Source organism: Megalobrama amblycephala, linkage group LG1 (assembly GCF_018812025.1).
Source record: "Megalobrama amblycephala isolate DHTTF-2021 linkage group LG1, ASM1881202v1, whole genome shotgun sequence".
Classification (NCBI taxonomy): domain Eukaryota; kingdom Metazoa; phylum Chordata; class Actinopteri; order Cypriniformes; family Xenocyprididae; genus Megalobrama; species Megalobrama amblycephala.
The window spans coordinates 5,489,422-5,507,955 of NC_063044.1; the positions used below are offsets into that span (position 1 = coordinate 5,489,422).

General features: G+C 37.8%; 1 protein-coding gene across 2 annotated transcripts in view; it reads left to right on the forward strand.

Moving 5' to 3' along the window:
- Window positions 1–241: 241 nt before the first annotated feature.
- plppr2a (phospholipid phosphatase related 2a) overlaps window positions 242–18,534 on the forward strand; it is a 41,078-nt gene continuing 22,785 nt past the window's right edge. For both annotated transcript variants that reach the window (XM_048180253.1, XM_048180198.1), the window contains exons 1-3: window positions 242–576; window positions 6,314–6,435; window positions 17,503–17,691. In XM_048180253.1, the coding sequence (XP_048036210.1) occupies window positions 6,367–6,435; window positions 17,503–17,691 (258 nt within the window). In that variant the 5' untranslated portion in view covers window positions 242–576; window positions 6,314–6,366. The remainder of the gene's footprint in view (window positions 577–6,313; window positions 6,436–17,502; window positions 17,692–18,534) is intronic.

Here is an 18,534-nt window from a genome sequence, read left to right on the forward strand (position 1 = left end):
CAGCCATTTGTTTTATATGGGCCACTGTTCATTCATTATACTGCATGCATTACTATCAACACTCCTTGACAGTAATACTGATGCATGCTATAGCAAACACCACTAATGGGTGTAATGTAACTCTTTGTTTTACATAATGTAGAGACTGACAGGCTTGACAAACTATGACCTACTGCAGATCAGTTTGAATTTAACATTAACCTACATTCACTACAGCTCATACCGTTACCTGAGGAGAGTGAGGGAGAGAGAGGCACGAGCTTGAATACAAATCAGACTCCCCGTCGCACACACGCGCATTCTCTGCAGCCGCACTGGAGAGCTGCGGTTGAGGTGACGCTTTAATCTCTCACGCCTCATTAAGGAGGATCCGCCTGTGCATGCGAGTGCGGTTTGCACACAGACCGTGAGCGCATCTGCATACGCTAATGTGAGGAAACGCTCCACGAGAAAAATCCCGTGTGGGTGGGAGGATAGAAGGAAGGACGAGGAGAGGAAAGCTGCACAGGAGTTCCATGGCAAACGCGCGTTATGGCCACTGCATAGGAATCCATCGCGACGGCTGCAGGGTGTGAAGTAAGTGTGGCTATCCATCTAACTGTGCATGCTTCTGGTCAGGGTTTCTTCCATTGTGTACGGTGCATGACTGTAATTTCACGGTGAGTGTGGCCGCTTTGGAGTGAGTCACCCTGGAAGGATGAGTTATGTTTCCTGCCCCATATCGCTGGAAATCAGAAGGACATGAAGAAGCAAGGATGGGGGTGTGGTATTCCCCAAACGCTAGCTCCAATTACCCTGTATGGCGAAATCCCTTTAGAGTTTTACGCTCTTATTGCCTTCGCATACATCCCCCACCTTTAATAGCTTGAAATTGCGATGCTGCCGGATGATGCATGAGGTGATTTGAAACGTGCATGGTCGAAACCCAGAGACACGTTCAAATCGATGATTGACAGTAGAGCGATAGACTTACACAGTGTAATCCAGGTGCTTACAACAGCACGCCAGCAAGAGGATTACGCTCTTGAGCATGTGTTTTATTATTGTTGGTTTGGATAAATGAAGGAAAGCAGAGAAGAGGGCGAGACGAGAGACAGAGTAAGTCGTGTAGTCTTGGTTTATGCTTTTGATTTTCATTTGTACATGATGCATAAAGGGATATTTATTTATTGATGGGATAGTTCACCTAGAAATGATACTTCTGTCATCATTTTCTCATCCTCCTGTCGTTCATATTTAGTTTGGACCCCAACATCCTTCATAGTATCTTCTTTTGTGTTCTGCAGAAGAATGATATGCATATAGAGCAGCATGAAGGTAAGTATGATTTTTTTGGGTGAACTACCAAGCATCAGTGTTTCCATTGCTCCATAATTCATCCTGCTTCATTTGTGCTATAACGAGAGGTGTGCTATTACTTTTTCTAAGCAATAGGATTTATTTTCCTTGGTGGGATTTATGTTGTTGCCTTCTTAAATATCATAGAGACTCTTTTGAGGGATCTTCTGACTTGGGCTAGTAAGCAAACACTTAGCAACCACCCAAAACGCACTTGCAGCTTGCAGGCAAGTTTACCTTGTTCTGCAAAACTCTTGATTCACTTTTTCTGCAACCATGATTAAAGTCTTTTCTAACCTATTGTGAATTACACCGATCAGGCATAACATTATGACCACCTTCCTAATATTGTGTTCGTCCAACTTTTGCTGCCAAAACAGCCCTGACCCGTCAAGGCATGGACTCCAGTAGACCCCTGAAGGTGTGCTGTGGTATCTTCACCAAGATGTTAGCAGCAGATCCTTTAAGTCTTGTTCACAAGCAAGGACCATGCCACAACCATAAATGTTGGAGAATTATTTATTAAAGAAAGTTAGGGATGAATAGGGAGAGGATGAAGTGGAAGGGGAAAGGGATGGTAATCAGTTAGGGATGAATAGGGAGTGGATGAAGAAGAAGGGGAAAGGGATGTTAATCGGTTAGGGATGAATAGGGAGAGGATGAAGAGTAATCAGATTGATCCGGGCGTCTAGTGTTGGTGGCCGGGAGACTCAGAGTGGGGGCATTATCTCAGTTAGATGTAGGCCGAGTGATTAGGACCCCCCGATACAACCTGGAAGGGAAGAGAACAGGGATGGTAAGGATGGTTTAATGGATGAGAGAGGGAGAGAAAGGGAGGGTTTGAGAGAACGAGACAAACAGTACTGAAGGGGGCGGCCCGATATAAGAAGGTTTTGAGAAGTCAGGTGATTGGTTGAGGCGTGGCCCCGCTCCCGAACCTCAGTTAACCATTTAACTCCATTAAGTTGCGAGGTGGAGCCTCCATGGATCGGACTTGTTTGTTCAGCACATCCCACAGATGCTCGATTGGATTGAGATCTGGGGAATTTGGAGGTCAAGTCAACACCTCAAACTCATTGCTGTGCTCCTCAAACCATTCCTGAATCATTTTTGCTTTGTGGCAAGGCACATTATCCTGCTGAAAGAGGCCACGGCCACCAGGGAATACTGTTTCCATGAAAGGGTGTACATGGTCTGCAACAATGCTTAGGTAGGTGATACGTGTCAAAGTAACATCCACATGGATGGCAGGACCCAAGGTTTCCCAGCAGAACATTGCCCAAAGCATCACACTGCCTCCGCTGACTTGCCTTCTTCCCATAGTGCATCCTGGTGCCATGTGTTCCCCAGGTAAGCGCCGTACACGCACCCGGCCATCCACGTGATGTAAAAGAAAACGTGATTCATCAGACCAGGTCACCTTCTTCCATTGCTCCATGGTCCAGTTCTGATGCTCACGTGCCCACTGTTGGCGCTTTCGGTGGTGCAGCCCCATATGCAGCAAACTGTGATGTACGGTGTATTCTGTCACCTTTCTATCAGAACCAGCATTAACTTCTTGAGCAATTTGAGCTACAGTAGCTTGTCTGTTGGATCGAATCACATGGGCCAGCCTTCGCTTCCTTCCTTGGACAACTTCTGATAGATGCAGACCGGGAACACTCCACAAGAGCTGCAGTTTTGGAGATGCTCTGATCCAGTCGTCTAGCCATCACAATTTGGCCCTTGTCAAACTCGCTCAAATCCTTACGCTTTCCCATATTTTCTGCTTCTAACACGTCAACTTTGAGGACAAAATGTTCACTTGCTGCCTAATATATCCCACCCACTAACAGGTGCCGTGATGAAGAGATAATCAATCATTGTTATTCACCCATCAGTGCTCATAATGTTATGCCTGATCAGTGTATATTTGAGTGAAACGGCTTCTCGAACAAGAAAAACTGTAGTGCGGGACTTGAATTTGTCCATGAGGAATTGATTTATTTGGTTGTGGTTTCATTTAATTTTAGCTGGTATTTTTATTATGCCATTAATTTATTTTAGTCAAATGTACTCAAACATTGCATGTAATTTTACTAAACATTTGTTTTACCAAACCATGTCTGTCTTGTTTTTTGTGTGTTGTAAATGCCAGTTTGCGTTGGTGAAGACAACTAATGCTCTATTATAGGATTAGATGCAAAGCTAAAGACCTTGAGGAGACTGTTTTGCTTTACTTTTCACCACCCTTTAATAACAACCATTCTGAACACTAATGTAATATGAAAGCTGGTACAGACTGTCTATATTTTCATACATGAACCATAATGGAAAGTCAGGGCAAGCTTTGGGTTGTAATGGAGTTGGTCTGCTCTGGGAACCCACAACCGCTTGACTGTACTAATTGAAGCTCAAGTGTCCTCTGAGGATATACTGTAGCAGCCTAGCCTCGATTTGTGGTAATCCGGCAACCCTCCATCTCTAGAAAAGCCCTCCTTTTGAAGTGGCTCTTTCAGGATAATTCATTATTTTAGTCATTGCCCTTGTGTTTGTTTGTCAGCTTGGCTCTGTAGATTGTATGATACACATGAGTTAGTCATACAGAGCCAGACTTTCGACTATCAACAAAGTCTGGCCAACTTTGCAGTTTATTCTGACCAAAACCTGCTCATTTAGTGCCATCTGAACACAATCATAATGCATGGGGAAATAATGGTACTTCAGTCTATACAAATAGGCATTTTACATTTTTTTTAAACATTGTTTAAATTGAACCTATTTCGTCATGTCATATTAAAAGGGATGTATATACACTGGAGGTATTTTCCTATAATAAACAAATTTTATATGTTCATTGTATAAAACTGGTACCATGTTGTAAGCTTGACTTTGTTTCCTGGCGAACTGAAAAACTCAAATGAACAAGAGCAGTAAGATTCTAGCCGACAATTTTGATTACGACCTTGCAATTTTTGTGTGTAAAACGCAACAGACGGTCCGTAATGGGCGCATGGCTGGTCTGTAGGCGTGCCGTCTGAGACTAAACATGAGTGGACCATATGCTCTTCCAGACAATTTACCTACATCATTTTTTAAAGCTTGAATCAAGTACATAATTATCAAAGCACATGTTAACAAAAGCCAGACTGCACAAAAGCACCATCAACAGTGAGTGAGCAAGAGAGACCCAATTTGTTCTTAAACCTTCTTCCTGGTTGTCCACTTTGCTTGTTACAGTTATATTTACCCCTGGAGTCTTACATTAGAGCACGTCTCTCTCATGGATCACGCATTTTAGCTTCCTTTTTCCTCAAAGATGTTAAAACGGCACATGGGCCGACTTTTTAGAAAACCTTCCAGTGTTGCCCCGCAACGAGGAAAGGTTTAAAAAATGCTGGGATCCGCCGCACCTTTTTTTTTACATTATCTGAGGACTCGCACACTGACAGATGTATAATGTTGACCGCTCCACCGCTGTGAGCTTAAGGCACACTAAAAGCGGAGGCATGTACTAGATGCTTTCTGTCGTTGGGCTTTAGTGCTTGGCTTCATGTGATATTCATTTCCCTGTCCTGAACTCAGAGGCTTACGCTGTGATGTTGAACAGACCTACTGACAAAATGCTGCTTGGTGGTTCACAGATGAATGAAACTCCAGTCCTAGAGAGCTCTTGGTAGGTTTAGACCAGCTGTTTGTAATTAAATCCTAAAGTAAAATTACTAATTAGATTGTAACCTGCTAAAGCTGTTGCACCATTTGTTCTTAACACAATAGTTATACCTTATTGTCATATATACCTTAATTGATCCAAAAAGATCTAGTTTGTAAACAGCAAGTCTTGTAGTATTTCAGTTTACCATTTATATTTAAAACCTTTTTGGGGGGTCATGTAACTGTCAGTGGTAATAAAATAATTTTCTATGAAGTGTTTACAAGAACAGGAAATACAATAAATAAATAATCATGAAACACAATAGCACATTTTAATATGTAAATAATAAATATTTTCCATTGCAGGTTTGGGGAATGCTTTGTTTCGGAGATCAGCCAATCATGCCCATCATTTTAAAACATATATGAGCCTTTATTGTTGGTGTGTGTATATATATATATATACATACACACATTATGGTGCTGATTGATTAATTTTAATTAATTAATTGCACATCAAATTCGGCTAAGAAATTACCCCAAAAGATAATTTAAAGTCATTATTGTGTTAAATGAGCATCAAATAGACATTACAAAAAGTAGCTTTAGAAAGTTTTGTTTTTTTTATTATTCAACATAGACTTCATTACGCATAAACTTTTAGGCTGCAACAGCCATGACTTTTCATTTTCAGAAGTTGCATCTAAATTGGCATTTATTTAGAGACCAAAACAGTTTGGTTACCAACATTCTTCAAAATATCTTCTTTTATGTTCCACAAAACAAAGACATACAGGTCATACAGATTTTAAACGACATAGGGTGAACTATCCCCAAAATATGAAATTCTTTTTTTTTTTTTCAATGAAATGATCTTCTAAAAAAGGAAATAAAACTGCCAGTAGGTGGCAGTAAATGTCTAAATGAGTAAGAGTCATTCATTCGCTCTTTTTATAAATAGGCCGTTGTATCATCGGTTCACTAGAACATCAGGTTCATTCAGAAACAAAACACCTCTGTGTGTTGCTCTGAGACGGACAAGAGTTTGATTAACTATATCCTATGATATAAATATGAGACAACAACTCATACAGGGGCATTTTTGTCCTGATATTTTGAAATCTAGGGGCATTCTATAGGCTCCATGCAGCAGTCAGTTGTTGCCCTGCTTCATGTTCATCACCAATCAACTGTTTGAAATATAATATTTAGTTTATGGGTTATGTTTTTAATGCAGTCAAACAAGAGACGTGCTTCAGACGTGCCAGGAAAAATAAGTTATTGTAATTGAGTTTTCTAGCTCCTGACCTGTTCTTTCTCTCTTTTTCTTTCATGTGAGAAGACTAAAGTGGGAGAGCGTGAGGAGGAACAGAGCAGAAAGAAGAGGGATCTACAATGGCAGCAGAAGAGAAGCCTGCTGTGAAGAGCAGTAGCTCCATTGTACCATGTTTCCTATTTGTGGAGGTGAGTTATAGTCACTCTCATTTGTATGTCTTGTATGTCAAAAATGCAAAACGTTTTTTTGTCACATCACACTCAATTATGAATTACATTAATAATTTCAAATTAATCAAATAATAGCATGTTTTCAATTCAAAATAGCAAAATTTCATAAATATGACGAGTAGTTTCCATCACTGGACATTACTGTTGGTCGCTGAATATTTCAATCATAAAACAGTCATTAAATATTAAATGTTTAGCTACTTACTCGCCACATACTCTTTCATGAATATGTGAAGTTGTGTGTGGAGTGATGGTGGAGTCGCATGGTGATGCTCCAAAAAATGGTGAGAAATATAGTTCTAAACATCCAGTTTTTTCATTCTTTGTTTCTTGAAGGATGGAAAGATAATGGACTGAATTGTTTTTGTGATTGTTATTGTGTGTGAGCGCGTGAACTAACGTTGGTGTGCATCACAAACAACTCACGACACTTGCCTCCGCTGTTGTTACTATGGATACCAATCAGCTGGATCTGGATCCCGTCTCTGTGCTATCATTTTTAGATTCTCTCTCCCACACGTGTAAATCTTCTCTTTGCTGCTGCCTTCTGCTTTCTTCCAGTAATTTGCATGCACATGCATTCACAGACAGATCTAGTGTGCTCTTGCAGAATGCATATATGATTATTTGATAAGCCACATTGATTTTTTTTTTCATGTAGCACATTCAACTACTGCTATGACTCACTTTAGCGAGGCGAAGCAAAAAGCATGGAAGCTGGGAATGTGAAAGAAACATCATAACAGCCAGTTATGCAACTTAATTGAAGGGCAAATCTAAGGTCTGGCCCTTTCAATGCTTCACTTACGATTCACTTCAATGAAATTTTCAATGAAAAATCTGTCACATTTTTTTCTAAACACAAAGGGGAAATTTTGAAGAATGTTCACGCTGCTCTTTTTCATCTATCTACATATCTATTACCATTTTAGTTGTATACGATTCTATGACCAGACCTTCTATGGTGATTCTATGGCCAGCTCTTGCCATACACAAGAGACTGTCCATGAATTTTCTTGGCAATGATTTTTCCAGGGTAGGTTGTCAGGTCTTTCCCCAACCCTCCCCATTACATGGCTTGGGGAGTTAAATCAACTCTGCTCAGAGTACATATGGTCCCACTCTAAATAGTGTTAAAATAACACTAAAGCAGAGTTAAAGTTAATGAGAAAATTAAACAATTAATTAAGTGATGATTGTGCATTAGTGATGAACACCTGCTGTTAACAAGCAGAATCACTGAAGAAAAGAGAAACTCAAGAACTACAGCTGACTTCAGTTACAGCCTTATTATTTGCTTAATTATCTCATTAACTTTAACTCTGCTTCAGTGTTACTTTAACATTAGAGAAAGACCATATGTACTCTGAGCAGAGTTGATTTAACTCTGGGGATTTTACTGTGTACACACACATTCAAACCTAAGGCTAATTTAGCACATCCTATTCACCTAAACTGCTTGTTTTTGGATTGTGAGGGAAACCCACGCAGACACAGAGAGAACATACAATCTCCACACAGAAAGGACTCCCAGCTCAGCTGGGATCTGCAACTGGGGACCTTCTTGAACAAAATGCAAGTTTTGGGCACTTGTGATCCATTTACAGCACCTGCCACAGCATTTCAATCACTAAAATCGAAATGATCAGTCATTTTCGAAAAAAATACAACTGTATGTGCTTTATAAACACAAATGATCACCCTGCATGTGCTTCCGCTTTCCATATTCTTCAAAAAGCTTACGCCATATGTCCTACGCCTTCCCTATTCTACTAAAAAAAACTAAACTGCCGCCGCGTTCGTTCCGTAAGTTGAATAGGGTGTAGGACATATAACATTAGCTTTTTGAAGAGTACGGAAAGTGGAAAAAACATTTGTGTTTATAAAGCATATACAGTTGGGGTTTTTTTTAGAAAATGACCGATCGTTTCACTAGATAAGACCCTTATTCTTTGTCTGGTATCATTTAAAGCCCTTTGAAGCTGCACTGAAACTGTAATTTTGACCTTCAACCGTTTGGAGTCCATTGAAGTCCACTATAAGGAGAATAATCCTGGAATGTTTTCATCAAAAACCTTAATTTCTTTTCGACTGAGGAAAGAAGGACATGGACATCTTGGATGACATGAGGATGAGTAAATTATCAGGAAAATTTTATTTGAAAGTGGACTAATCCTTTAAACAGTGATATTAAAAGATCAAATTTAGTATAAACTAGTGTTGTCAAAAGTACTGACCACAATACCAGGTCGGTACTGAAATTTAAAAAATCTGGCGCTTTGAGTGCTGTTGAGCAGATTCGTAAACACCTCTGATTGGCCGTTGTGTTCACGTGCTCATCAGATAAGTCTGTGATTGGCTACAATGATCAACGCACGGGAGCTTTTGAAAGCACACTGAAGAAGCAGAAGTACATGCAGAAGAAAAATACATCTCTATCTTTCCTATCATCGGTGGGCCTTTGGAAGTGAATAGCCCTGAGCAATAGCAGATCTGCTTGACTATAGTCTCTCTGGCTCCTTTGATAGCAGTGTAGAGATCTACAAAGGCACAGAAAAATGAAAGGAATGAAAATTGATTTTTTCAAACGAGTTTGACACTTGAACTGGCAGGTCACTGATGAGCATTGTGAGAGCTGAGCAGTTTGACTCAGTAGGATGATAAAAGACAAACAGTGGGAAGGCAGAGGAACAGTGTTGCTCTTGACAGATGAAAGAGTAGTTACAGAAGACTTGTAGAAAGGGAGGACATGAAGGGAGGAAGAGCAGCACATCTTGGCAGAGGCCTAAATGACTTGAATGTTGCGCTCCAGCAGGATAATGTGTGTTTACAGCTGAGACTTCACTGCACACATGCACAAACACAGACTAATAACAGACTGATCTTACATCTACTCTTAACAAGCTGTTAACTGTGAGGCAACTACAAACCTATTAAAACATCATTCATTTTGTGCAGTAAATATTTTGAGCACCACTTGCCACAATATTAACTGAACTAATATTGAATTCTAAATTCTTATTTGAAAAGCTAAAAAGTGGCCAACATGAGCGAACTTTTTCTCTCTTTTTTTTTTTGGTCATTGTTGCCTGCCACAAAAACACAATTTTAAAGATCTTATTGTTGCATCCATCCACCCATCTATCCTCACACAGTACAAGAATGTGGCACATGCTGTCCTTTGGTGCTGTTTAGTTCTGCTCATCAGACAGAATAAAAGCCCTTAATGAGCTATGAATAAGACGAGAGAGAGCTGTCACTCAAACTGCTAGACAGTCTTCAGTGTCTGTCAGCTTGAGAATGCTGTTGAAGACGAAGAACTCTAAAAATACACTGAAAGAAGAGTCTGATTTCAAGCCTAATTAGAGCTGAGACATTTGAATGACACTGAGATTATGAGTCATATCTGTCTATCTATCTATATATCTATCTGTCTAGCCATCTATCTGTTGTTCTATCTGTCTGTCTGTCTGTCTGTCATTCTATCTATCTATCTATCTATGTTACGGCTAATCTTTAAAAACTTTCGTTAGCCCCTTGAGGTTAGTGGAGGAGTCTCTTCGTGTAATACACGTGTCCTGTCCATAAAGCATGCACGGAGATGCAATCATCACAAAACACAACGTTATTTATTAATCACGATCTCCGGTTCACTTTTCAAACAAAATACAAATCAAATTCCAGAAAATACCAACTACAGGTGTGAGCATGCAATTGAAGAAACTGTTGCTCTCCACCCTCTAACCTGTTCCTGCCAAACAATGCTAACCGGCTATTAACACTTGCACTTTCGCGCTGTAGTGACGCGTCAAGGAGGAGGAGCAAGTAAATACATATAAAACAGGTTAGTCCAAGTATTAAACCAATATAAAATTTCTTTCTATATTTAAAGGTCCCGTTCTTCGTGATCCCATGTTTCAAACTTTAGTTAGTGTGTAATGTTGTTGTTAGAGTATAAATAAAATCTGTAAAATGTTAAAGCTCAAAGTTCAATGCCAAGCGAGATATTTTATTTAACAGAAGTCGCCTACATCGAACGGCCAGTTTGGACTACATCCCTCTACTTCCTTCTTTAATGACGTCACTAAAACAGTTTTTTGACTAACCTCCGCCCACAGGAATACACAAGAGTTGCGTTTGTAGAGTGTGTTTGTCGCCATGTCGTCGAAATGCTGTTATTTTCATCCCGCAGTCCAATCACTGGGTCTGATTCCGGCTTAAATTGATAGGGTAAAATTAAAGACATGTTTACAATAACACTGAGCGCGTGCATCTCCACGTTATGGTAAGAGGCGTGACTTTTCCGGGCACGGTGCGCTCAGAGCTGTCGAATCACAACACAGGAACCGCTGGCACAATCAGAACTCGTTACGTATTTCTGAAGGAGGGACTTCATAGAACAAGGAAGTCATCAGCCCGTTTTTATGACAGTGGAAACAGCGGTATACAGATAAGTAAATTATGTGAAAAATACTGTGTTTTTTTTACACGCGAAACATGAACACATGTTATATTGCACACTATAAACACAATCAAAGCTTTAAAAAACCACAAAATCATAATATTTGAAATAGAAAATAAATAAATTAAAGTCTCTTAAATTAATAGTGTGCAAGTATCCAAATATGGCTCCAACATCCTGGCCCCTAATTGTAAATGCTAAAAGCTGAACAATTACCAAACAACAAACATTCATTGGAGCCAGAACACACATAATTGGATACAGTCTTGACATACATCAAACCAAAGTTCATGCTATGCATGTATATAATGTTCGCGCCATATGGAGAGAAACAAAGAGTCCAACAGGTGTACATGTGGTGCGAAAAATGAGAAGTCCATGTATGTGCAGGCATTGAATGTATATGTGGTGCAAAATTGAAAAGTCCATGTATGTAAGGAACCATAAGTATGTACTGGTGTGTGAGAGCACGCAATGGTATGTATAGGTTTGTCAGGATATGTGAAAGCGTGCATATCATCAATAGACTATAGAAGACTGACATTGTATTGTCAGCTTCTGACTTTTCAGCTTTCTGAAGCAAACAGAGTTTGTGTCACGGTGCACACAAAAACAAGAAGATAGGATCCAATAGCAGCAGAAGTTTAATGGGTAATCCAAATCATAATCCAAGAACAGGCAAAAAGGTCAAAAATCCAGAAGTCAGTCCAAACAAAAACAGAACACACAAAAGACAGAAAACCAGGGATACCAAAAGTGCATGTAACATTAAACAACGAACCACAACCAAAGACAGAAACAACTCAGTATAAATAGACAGACACTAATAACATAATACAATCCAGCTGGGTGCAATGAAGTGATGACGAGTCCAGGCAGTGTGTTATGGGATATGTAGTGTATGTAACGGGTGGAAATAGTCCGGGATGGAGTGCCCTCTAGTGGCTGATAGAGCACTCTCACTGGTGATCATGACAGTTTGGTGATGGGTCTTTGCAGAACAGTGGTTCTAGTTTTCACCAAGACACTGCGAACTAGACCTTGGGGCCCCGGCAGGGTCTTTACTACACGACCCAAAGGCCATGAGTTCCTTGGTGCTGTGTGGTCTACTATGACTACTATGTCATTTACCTTGAAGTCTCTTGATATTGGCCCACTTTTGCCGTTGTTGCATCAATGAAAGATATTCAGTGGTCCATCTTTGCCAGAAAAGGTCTGCAAGATATTGTTTCCATCGTTTTCTAGCATAAGTCATCCTTATTGAAGAGTCCAGGTGGTAAGAGTGGTTTGGACTTCAGCTGAAGTAGATGATTTGGTGTTAGGGGTTCGAGGTCATTTGAGTCACCTGATACAGTTGTGATGGGTCGGTCATTGAGAATCCATTCGACTTCACACAAAGCTGTTTGTAACATATCGTCGTCCAGTGTCTGTTGTTTTAGCACTGAAAGCAATACCTTTTTCACTAGTCTGATTAGCCTCTCACTCCTCCAAAGTGAGCTGCATATGGTGGATTAAATATCCACTTGACATGATTGCTCAGTAATGTTTCTTGAATTTTGTGATGGTTAATCTGGTTCAAAGTGGTCTCTAATTCTTTCTGTGCACCCACAAAATTGGTTCCTCAATCTGTTCTGATGGTGAGTACTGGTCCTCTCCGACATAAAAATCGTTGAATAGCATTGATACAAGAGAGAGCGACCTCTCTTGACTTCTATAGGTCCAAAATAGTCAATACCTACATGCAAGAAAGGTGATCTATCTATCTATCTATCTATCTATCTATCTATCTATCTATCTATCTATCTATCTATCTATCTATCTATCTATCTATCTATCTATCTATCTATCTATCTATCTATTTGTCTGTCTGTCTGTCTGTGTCTGTCCTTCTATCCATCTGTCTGTCTATATGTCTGTCTGTCTGTCTCTCCATCTCGTTCTGTCTTTTTATCTGTCATTCCATCCATCTGTCTATCTATCCGTCTGTCTTTGCAATTCTTTTGTATTTCACAATAAAATGGATCTTTTTCCAGTGGTTATTTCCTTGTTTTTTATTCATTTTTTTTTCTTTGACAACCAATATAGATATATTTAGTCCTAAACATCAAACATCAGCTATATGGAAAACAAATTCACAGCGTTCAGGCTGAGAAATATCTAATATTTCACAGGCCAGCTGCACAAAGCTCTTGAATCAGAAGGAGGTCAGAATGCTCTGAGGAGTCATACCTTCTCAAACAGGCTTTGAAACAGATCTCGGTTCACCACGTTCTTCCCGAGATTACAGCACATCTGTCATGATTAATTTATGACAGCAACGAATCTTGTCCTTTGGAAGTCCCTTTCTCCGCTCTCCTCCAAACATAATCAAGCGTGTCCTCCTCTGCGCTTCTCCAAAGCGTGGCGTCTGCTGTCAGCTTTGTTTACTGTGACGCTGTGGTTAATACGGCAAGGGTCTCTATTGATCTGTCTCAACTTGTTTGCAGTATGCACTACAATAACGGTATATAGAAGTGCATATATTACAGAGCAAATATTCATATGCAACTGTGACGCACATTTTGTCCTCATGTCTTCCACAGCACATGGGCTCTTTATTTCAGTTTGGTACAGTCATGTCTCCAGGCCTGTTCAGAATCTGAACTTTTATCTCAGACTAAACTATCCAGAACTGACTGATGATAGCAGAGTAATGTTGAATTTATCTTCCTGTTGAAAAACATGTTGCCATATGGAATATTTCTGCTCCCCCCGCTCTCTAATTAGACTCATTGAGTGAACACAGACCCACAGAGTGATTCTGGCACAGTTGGTTTCATGATCGTTTCACTAACCCATGCCAAATACAAGCAGCATGTTCCAATGAGATACTATTTTAAAATTTGGGTTGAATATTTCCCACTAACAAATGAATGAATGATCTGATACTACATGTGTCCACATACACTTGAAATTAATATGGTGAAACAGCAAATATTATTCACTAATATACTGGGGTCGGTAAGATTTTTTTAAAAGAATAACTGTTTTCTACTGTAATATATTTAAAAATGTGAATTAATCCTGTGATGAAAGTTGAATTTTCAGTGTCACATGATCCTTCAGAAATCATTCTCATATGATATTTTGATGCTCAATAAACATTCCTGATTATTATCAATGTGCTGCTTCATATTTTTTGGAAAGTGTGATACTTTTTTTCAGGATTCTTTAAAAGTTTGATCACATTTGATCAATTTAATGCATCCTTGCCTAACAAAATTCTTAATTTATTTAAAAAAAATCTTACTGACCTCAAACCTTTGAACATTCACTGTAAAAAAAATCCCGTTGTTTCTACGGAAAAATACCGGCAGCTGTGGTTACCAGAACAATACTGTAAAAATGACATCAAACCGTAAACATACTTACGGAGTTACATGTGAATTTTACATTTTAAATCTGTTAAATTTACGGTAAAATAACGTATTTCATTAACTGATATAATGTTAATTTACCAACCTAATGAAGTACTAATATCTGTTTTGTACCTTTATAATACACTGACAGTCACCAAACACAGTGGTGATGAGAGTCACATGATGAATCAAAATTCATCACAAACAGCTTTTCCACAAGCTGAGAAGAACAACACTAACATATAGAAGGTGCACACAGTGTCATTCACACACACACTAAACACCATCATGGTAACATGCATGAAATTTTAAAAATGCAATAAACATTAATTTAACAACATTAGATGTAACATAATATCCTAATGTACATAACTGATTAGAAAAAAATGAGAAAAACTAAGAAGAAACAGAGTTATTTCAACGAAAATATATCAAATGTGAAGTATCACGCAGGGAATTGTGGGAATGTCAATATACGGTTTTTCACTGTAAATTTTACAATGAATTGTTATTTTTCACTTCCAAAAACTGTGAATTTAATGGTATTTTACCGTAAAATTACATTAAATGTACCATTAGATCTATTACAGTTATTCACCGTATATAGTATGGAAACTTTCTGTAAACCAATCAACAGTTTTTCACCGCAGCATTTTTACAGTCTTTTACTGTTAAAATCACGGTCATTTTTTACAGTGTTGTCTTGAAAGTTAAAAACAACTTAAAAACTAAACATAGTGTCAGAATTTATAGGCTTCTAATCATCATTATTAATGCTTCTTTGAGGTAGTATATTAGTAGAAAGTGGCTGAAAAAAACAAAAACAACTAGATTTTTGCATTTTTAATGCACTGTTGTGCTGTTTCTAGGTTTGCTGCTGGCTCTAGGTGTTTGTCTACTGGTTCAAGTCAAAAGACTCCAGCCTTATGAAGTCTGTAAATATGACTTGAGTCCCTCCTTTAATGTAAATTTGTAGGTTTTTTTGCCTATTTTATTATCCAAAATCATAAGTCTGATCGCTTAGAAAACTAATAGCACATCTCTCCCTAACAAACCACAGTTTGTAATATTATTCTCTTTTTTTTAACAGTTATTCACCAAAGTTTAATACCTATGGTTATGGAATTGTTCAGATTTCTTACTCTAAATATAAGCAATCGTAATAGTAATTCTTGCCTTATCAGGCACCACTGATCATCTTCAAAGCTCTGGTCTGTCCCCTAGTGGACAGTATCAGCATTGCACTACTCTAAATCTAAGCTCTTTTCCTTTTATCTTCTTTATTTTTGTTTCCTGTAAAGCTGCTTTGGAATGGTGTATGTTTTAAAAAAGAAGATTTTAACCCTTTATGTTTAACCACTTCACCAGGGCAATCATATGCAACAGTATTTGTCTTTTTCTCACTTTTTATATGTGAGAGACATTAAGAACTCTTGACTGACACATGGTTCAAGGTTTTTGTTTGGGTGTGTGTGTATGTGGGTGTCTGTGTGGGTTGAGAGATCTGGGTGAATAATCCAAGCATATTTTTTACACTTCATATGCTCAGGAAACAAGTGCAATGCACTTATGAGAATAAGAAACATTATATTTAAATACATTGGCCTCCAAAAATGCCTTTGGGCATGTATTTCACAGTTATGTCAGGTCACATTTAACACTAAAATAAAAAGGAAATGATATTGTAATATTATTGTCATGTGACATAAATTTACTGCCAAATTCTTATTACTATAATATGGCCAAAGTTTTTTTTAACATTGTGATATTACGGTCGTCAGCCATTTACCACCAAAATCTTATTTCTTTTCTTTTTATTATGCGTTTTATTCAACAGAATAATTTTTTATAATGATTTAACTATAATAATAAAATTATATTTGTATTAAATTTACATAGTATTTTCATATTATTTAATAAAATAATGTGAAATATTACAATAGTATTTAGAATATTTTCTTTTTCTTTTCATTTTATTATGCATTTCATTCAAACATAATAATTGTGTGTGTGTGTGTGTGTGTGTGTGTGTGTATATATATATATATATATATATATATATATATATATAAATAAAACTATAATACAATTATATATTTATTTAATATTTTCATATTTAATAAAAAAAGTGAAATATTACAATATTATTTTGTTTGTTTTTTCATTTTAATTTTAGTATGAATTTCATTGAAACAATATTTTTATATAAATATGAAAATATTTAAAAAAAAATATTATTATAGTTATATATATATATATATATATATATATATATATATATATATATATATATTATTATATTATTATATTATATATTAAAATAATGATAAAATTGTTTAATAATTTCATATTTTTAATAAAATAATGTGAAATATTACAATAGTATTTAGAATATCTTATTTAATATTTTCATAATATTTTCATGGTTTAATATCATAATAGTATTTATAATGTTTTAATATTTGATATAATATTTTTCTTATTTTGTTTTTTTAAATTTAGTAATTCTGTTTATTTTCATTTATTATTATTATTATTATTATTATTATTATTATTATTATTATTTTAAAGCCATGTTGTCAAAGCCAAAATTTTGGCCAAAGTATGTAGCCCTACAAACAAGCACAGCAAACCTGGATTTTAAATCGCTATTGCAATTAGATTTTTCCCCCAACTTGTGCAGCCCTATTAGATACCTTTTGTGATCATTATATATCAGTAGTTATTTGTGGATTGCTTGTGTAAAAGCCTGTTGTCTTTGTATTTTAAAGGTTTAATGAGAAGCACAGTGTGTTAAAAGGCTTGAATGAAAGGGAGCTCGTTTTGAAAGTCACTAATGAGTGTGTTCACACCCTCGTTGTGTTTCACACACATCCAAAATGTCACATACGTGAACACACGGACACACACATGCGCCGCTGAGCCAATTTGTGTCTGCTCAGGCTCAAATTCACGCTGTCCCTCCCCGCTGTTTCTCTCCACATCTTTCCCCGCTTTCCACTCTCCTCGCACTCGCTCTGTGCGGCTTTCCTCGTAGAACAGCATGTAACGTTCTCAGTATCACGACACCAGAGTGTGTGTCTCTGTGATCGTGCGCTAACACACAGGCTGTGGCGGAGCGTCTTCTTCTCTGGTTCTAAAGCGTGGATCATGTTCTATTTTCAGCTGGTGATCATGGCAGGCACCGTTCTCCTGGCATACTACTTCGAATACACGGACACCTTTCCCGTACACGTCCAGGGATTCTTCTGCTTCGATAAGACGTTCTCCAAGCCTTACCCTGGACCGGATGAGACCAGTAACGTACCACCGGTGCTCGTGTACTCTCTGGTTGCTGCGATTCCTACTATAACCGTGAGTAGCCCTTCATTTCTCTGTGTGCTTGTGGGTAGTGAGAACTTTAGCTTGGGTGATAAAGAATGAATCGTCATTCATTATCTGGATATATGTACATGTGATGTGATTTTGTGTATGTGTGTGAGAGAGAATCTCACAAATCCTGTCAAGAGCAAGTGTGGGTCATGTTTCACACCAAAATCAAACACTTATAAAACAGGCTTTATTATATAACAAAGGTTATTTTAGGACTAATCATTTTGTATGTGACATTATTTTTACAACCCAAAACTCTCGTTATCATAATGCCAAAAATAATGTCATTCTTTTCACCATAATGTGGGGGAATAATCATAAAGATATTAAAGGTAGGGTGGGCAATTCATAAAGACTTTTAGAGTTATTCTGGTTAAAATTCACATCCTGATAGCAATCAATAATATAAGTGGTCTAAATGTACATAAATCTTCCGTGGAAGTCTCAGGAGCAAAAAATGTTTGTCCAATCATTGCATTAGGTCCTGTCAACATATGTATTTTTATACCTCAGATATCACACGTCATCAGCTTGTTTCATGCTGTGCAGTTAGACAGACGTCAGTCGCAGAGTGCCACAAACAAACAGCAGCCTTTTACAGTTCCTCCTTAACCTAAACAATGAGCTTATGCTGTTTCACGCCATATCGTAACCATAACTATGAGATGGCAACCCATGACGTTTTACCAGGAGCTGTTCATGTCCTCAGATTTATGCGTTTCTATGTCAACACTATCAACACCGAAATGAATCTGCAGCAGTCAGGTGGTACAAGTTAGGGCTTTGTAAGTTGTTTACGTTCATTATCCTTGTAATGTTATGTGC